Source organism: Solanum stenotomum, chromosome 3 (assembly GCF_019186545.1).
Source record: "Solanum stenotomum isolate F172 chromosome 3, ASM1918654v1, whole genome shotgun sequence".
NCBI lineage: Eukaryota > Viridiplantae > Streptophyta > Magnoliopsida > Solanales > Solanaceae > Solanum > Solanum stenotomum.
Genome location: NC_064284.1, coordinates 39459526 through 39465754, shown reverse-complemented (window position 1 = coordinate 39465754; position 6229 = coordinate 39459526). Strand labels below are relative to the sequence as shown.

Below are 6229 nucleotides of genomic sequence, written 5' to 3'. Positions count from 1 at the left end.
AATGTGATAATATTGGCGCCATCCATCTTGCACATAATCCGGTCTTTTACTTAAGATCCAAACATGTTGCTTTGGACTATCATTTTATTCGTGAAAAGATTGCCCAAGGTGACCTTTCAGTTTCTCATGTTCCCACCTCACAATAGCTTGCAGATGTCTTTACGAAAGGTGTCTCTGTTACAAAATTCAAGGAGTTTCGGGTCAATCTTCATGTTCGTTCCTCCACTTCAGATTGAGGGTTAGTGATAAGGATATTATTGTAAATATAAATTTAAAGAGTTATGTACTTGTAACTGCCTTATAAATAGAACACGTTCAGGCCCTTGCTATTCACACAGGCTTTTGTTTATTTTCTCCAATCTCTCTGAAACTTAAACTTCAACTTTGTGGTTCTGAATAAGTTACTGACTAACTATTATTTTTTACTTGATATTTGCAAGAGAGATGTTAATTGGTGATGATAAAAATGTACCCTTCAGAGACAGATTAAAATTCTTGGGTCGAGTAGTAAACCTAGAGGAACTTCATTTAAGTGCAGTCGAGAAGAATGCTTACAATGAAAAGCCTGTGCTCTCACGTCCTCAACATGAATTTTATCTGGTAAAGTTAATCTGACAATATTTTTGGTGGAGAACATATGTTTTCTTCGACGCTCTCTGGATATACGTTAATACTGAGTCCATGAGTAAATTTCTCAAATGGATATCAAACTTGCTATTTTTAATACAAAATTCACTAAACTTGTTTTTGTCACTTGAAATTTTTTGAACTTACGGGTGGTTAACACATATCCTTGAAGTTCATACTGACACCTTTTGTTGCAGGGGGAAAACAATTTTGAGATTGATTTGGACATTCATAGATGGAATCTTTTAAAGGCAGATTACAGAACGTCGTTGATTTTGGTCTGACAATTCAGGTAGCCATATATTAGAGATTACAAGGAGGGTTCAGCTTTCTCTCACAGACGGGTATAACATTTTTTGTAAATTTGGTGCAAGGAAATAAGGAGAAAATGTGTTGTGCTGTATAAGATTGAAAGAGATAGACTAAACCAATTATCAGCAGTTAGGCGGCTTCTGAATAAACTACACAAAAAGTACATGGCTCAACTAGGTGAACCTTATTTTTGTCATAATAATATCATAATTTGCACCAGTGGACAATTCTTTTTCGGTCATAGTTAATTCTGGTTTAAGTGCATTGGTATAAAACAAACTGTCAAGAAAGTGAGCATTTACTTGGATGAATTTCTGATATGGAAGAGTCGAGTTGGATTTGTGATATCTTCATAACCAAGTGTAAGGTGCATACAGTTCAACATCTGTAAATCAGTTGTTGCAAGTACTATAATGCGAAGAGGCTCACAGTTGACAAGATCACTTTTCAATGTGGGTTCTACAAGTATAATTGTGGATCTATCGATCAAGATGGAAGAATTTACATCATATAGCAGATCTTGATTGTATCCGTTACAGAAAAAACACACATACCTTTGTGTGCCTTAACCAGGTGGAATCATTAAAACCGTGATTAGAGTTTTGAGATTTGGAAGTGTTAATGCTGAATGTTGCAGTTACACTCATTCTTGAAAGGGCTAACATTGCTTTGTCTGTGACAAAAAGGACAGTGAAAACCTCATATGGTAACTATTAGAACAAAAGTCGAGGAAACTGAAAACTGGCTAAGCAAATTAAGGATTCATCTTGACATTATTCCAACTAGAATTAAAATCGCAACACCATGTATATCAAGAATCAATAATGGGGGTAGACATCTAGAAATGGTGGAAAATCCATTAGCATTTGCTTGTCGCGAGCCAAGATAGTGTCCACAAATGAATCCATTGCAGGGCAACAAGTGGGTTGTTCAACAGGTTGCATTTCCTCAACTTGGTTTGACAAAAATGTCCCCTGTGTTTGGTGTGTACCTGAGGATGTTAAAGGGTCTTCCAGTATAAAGTCATTCCAAGTAGACGTAGATGTTGACGAAGAAGATGGAAGCTGAGATTCCAGAGAAGAGAAAGAAGAATTTGTTGATGAGACTTCACTAAAACTAAGCGCTTGAAGAGTCTCCCTTGTGTAGATTTGAGTGGAGTAGTTTTGTTGCAAGTGGTGATGTGGAGTACTAGTTTCATTTGAGAAGATAAAGAGTTGGTTATTTTGATTAGTATTGTTGTAGAATTGGATATGATTAGTTGCATTTTGAATTGGAAGACCACTAATTTTTCCATACTCAGCAAAGACCTGAGCAAATGGTTTATGTGTTACAGGATCAATTCCCATGTTGACTAGCTTTTTCTTGAGCTTTGTATTCCAGTAATTTTTGACATCATTGTCTGTTCTTCCAGGTAATTGCTTTGCTATTAAAGACCACCTTAAACATACAAAATAAATCAATATATAATGTATATATGTTGAAAGAAGAAGAATGTGGAAGTAAAAATTAGAAAACTAACCTGCTACCTATGATTTTGTGAAGCTCAAGGATGCAGTCTTCTTCTTGAGGTGTGAAGTTGTCATGCTTAAGATCAGGACGCAGATAATTGGTCCATCTCAGCCTACAGCTTTTTCCACACCTATTCAGACCTGCACATGAATGATGTTAGAATTGCAATTTTGAGATAGTTGATTAGTATTAGCTACTGATATATACCTGCTTTTTGAGGGACCAAGGTCCAGTTGCCAATTCCATGAGTGGCTACATAAGCAAGGATTTTTGCATCTTCCTCAGCAGTCCAAGGCCCTCTTTTCACATTTGCTTTGTCACAACAAGGAGGACGCCCCATTTCATAAACACAAGACGGATGTAATGAATGCACTTTGGACATGCCACAATATTATAGGCATCAAATGCATGTAATTTGGCTCCCTTTTAGCAACAATTGCATGATCTCCTCATCAACAAAACTTTTTATGCATGCTTCTCTCTCTCTCTTCATGCTCTTACTTACACCACTTTTTCCAATGTCTCTAAATTCATTTTTTTAGCAATTCCTTAATTTCGACATTTCACATTACATGCTTAACACCACAAAGTATAATAATATTTTAGTACAATTCACATATATTTAATTTAACAACTACAAGATTCAAAAGTCTTCTACTTTCTTAAATTTTTGCCAAATCAAAATAGAATAAATAAATTTACTTGCCCCCTTCCTTGGTGATTATCGACTCATGCATCCACCGCTTCTTATGTTTAAATTCTATCTTTGTCTTTACAGGCAATCTTTTGTGTGCTATTCCTTATGCTCTAAAAAAGAATCTCCACTTGGATTCATATCAAGTCTCGAGTTCTTGGTTAGTATTCTTTGTATATGAAGGTCGAATGAGAGCTTTTGATGTCAATTCAAATTGTTGAAACGGAGGGAGTATAATTTAAGAAGTATAACTAGTTTAGTTTTAAAAATATAAAGGTTGAAAGTATGAAGTATAAGTTTTGATTTTTGTCCATGCTCAAAAAAATAGAATTGTATAAGGGTTAACATAAGTTTTTTTTAGGAATCATGTTGAAGCAATATCCTTTGGTCATCTTTGTTACGATCCAGACCGTCATGAGTGACACCAACACTAAATCACATGGTGAGAGAATTAACTACCAACCCAAATCTTAACCCAATACACCATTGCTTACACCAAGTCATGATATAAAACTAAGAAAAACAGTTTAGAAATAACTAAAGAATTGAGTCTCCATAAACTCAACCAATAACAATAAAATTGCGGAAATAAAAATCCCTAAGAGTATAAGTTGTTGTACCAAACTCTAAGTAATTGATAGTGGGGATGCAACCTCGAAACTTAGAAAAATATGAAGTAATAGTCTAGTGTCTTTGCCAGAAAAGATGGATAAGAAAAGATAGAAGAACTCATGACAACATGGAAGAGTAGCTTATCCTTGGATTTGAAGTCACGCTTCTTTCAACTGAGGTCTTGTATCAACAATCTGAATATGCCCTATACTCAATAAGGAAAGAGCAAGTGCAGTATCAGTACACTATCATAGTGTACTCGCAAGATCACACAGCTAGTTCCAAACAATGAATGTAAACAGACGACTACAACATAGTAAATGCAAACCAACATACATAACAACAATCACGAATACATAGACTCTCAATCACAATATCATGAATCAATCAATACCAGGAGCATGATCACAATGTCAAGTACCCCGTCCTCTCATGGAACCACAAACACACATACCCGGTCCTCTCATGAAATCCACACACAAACTGTTAGAGTATCGGCATGGTACATGAGCCAATCAGAGATAGTTTTCATACAAGACATTGTACCCGAGACAACCAGAGTTAATTTTTATACCAGGCATGATACCTGAGCAAGCCATTAGTATTCATGTACCTATATGATACCCGAGCTTTTCACCAATAACAAACAATCATGCACAATCACAATCTGAATGAACAATAACCCTTGAAAATCACAAGTCACGTAAACATGTTCATTGCATGAGATTATTAACATGATGTTATTTCATATGCTTCCCTATATTTCCTCCAACATGCATTGCACAATGATCCTATAAAGCAGTAGACATGCAGACATACATAGATTGAAAAATATACAACTATCACCTACCTCAAATCAAGCCTCTTGCAAACTCTAAAATAATCGAAACTTTCCCCTTATTAAATACCTTGGCTTATTCTTGGTTTAAAGTAATAAATAACACAACAATCAATCACAAATGACCTAATAATACTCGGATTATAACCAAATTCTAACCGTAGGCAAATTCATGATCCTTCTACCCAGCTAAGGGTTTTTTTCCACCATTAAATCAAGTCCTCCCCCCCCCTCCCCAAGATTAATATCCTAGATTCTAAAGCTAAAAAATAAATTTACAAGGCAGGAGAGTAATGAACTTACATTTACCAACGAATTTGGTGGAAAAATTAGTGCAACAACCCTAAATAGTCCCACTCAAATCCAAGAACATAAATGTAGAAAATAGGAGGTTTTAATACTTTTGCAGCATAAATCCTGACTTATCTCGCTATAGCGCTCCGACCGGCTACAACGACTATCTCCCTGTTATAGCGCCTATACATGCCCGCTATAGCGTTCGCCGCCCCTGTAGAGGATTGCACGAAGTAATTCTGCTAGGAAATCAATTAAAAATTCTCTTTTTACAATCTTTCCTTGACGTCCCAAACTATCCCCTTCACGATAGATCGATTTCAGGAATTCTACTCACCCATATTCGATTCCATAAGGACCTACAGGTTCCTCAATATCATTAGTAGATTAATTTTTGGTTAAAAAAATTGCATCCTTCCCTGTTTGCATGTTTGATCCAGGTGGGACATAAGTATTACTAGCTCCTCAGGATTGTCTTTAAGTATAGGTTTCAGTCTATTCAGTAAAATAAAGGACATATTCAGAGGTAACATCTCAAAATGTTACTTAATTTTAAAAAATTAATTCATAAAGTCATTAAATTTTATGTTTTATCAATAAAATCATTTTACTTAGAAATTTGTATCAATTAAATGAATCAACTATTTGATATGACAATCTTTGGGTTCTTTAAACTAAGAATTGCATTGAAATATGATTAAATGGACTTCTGCTCATACAATATTAGTATTTAAATGGCATAATACATAAACATGACCCTTAACTTGATGTCAGCTTGTAACTATGACCTTTAACTTTGGATGTGCACAAGTAGGCACTTAAACTTGTATAAAATTGAACAAATGGACACATTCGTCCTACATGACACCCTACATGGAATTTTTGTGTCCTACGTGGCATCTTACGTGTATTATGCCATGTAGGACATGTGTGTCTATTTGTTTAGTTTTATACAAGTTTAAGTGTCTATTTATGCACACTCAAAGTTGGAGGGCATAGTTGTCCGTTGAAGTCAAGTTAAGGATCGTGTTTATGCATTATGCCTATTTAAATTGAATCGTAGATACAACGTTAATATATAGGAGTATAAATAGATTTCACCTTCTATTTTGTTGGATATATAAGTAGAAAAATAAAGAAGAAAGTGGTGACGATCGATCACTGATTTTTGATGTTATTAGCACTAATTAATTTGTCAGCTTTTAGTTAGCAACAGAACATGCTATTAGCACGTAATTTTCGTCAGTAAAAGCATAGGATTAAAGGATAAACCGGTAGACAAAATCTACTTGATTATAAAAATAATTAATATTTCCCTAAGTCATATATTTTCTTTGTTATAC

At 34.9% G+C, this 6229-nt stretch overlaps 1 protein-coding gene across 1 annotated transcript; it reads right to left on the bottom strand.

The window, feature by feature from the left end:
• Positions 1–1757: 1757 nt before the first annotated feature.
• LOC125859829 (transcription factor MYB35) lies at positions 1758–2792 on the bottom strand. The gene is made up of 3 exons (XM_049539664.1): positions 2656–2792; positions 2459–2588; positions 1758–2376 (listed from the first exon to the last, which is right to left on the bottom strand). The coding sequence occupies exons 1-3, from the start codon at positions 2786–2788 to the stop codon at positions 1758–1760; spliced, it is 882 nt and encodes a 293-aa protein (XP_049395621.1). The 5' UTR covers positions 2789–2792.
• Positions 2793–6229: the final 3437 nt, after the last annotated feature.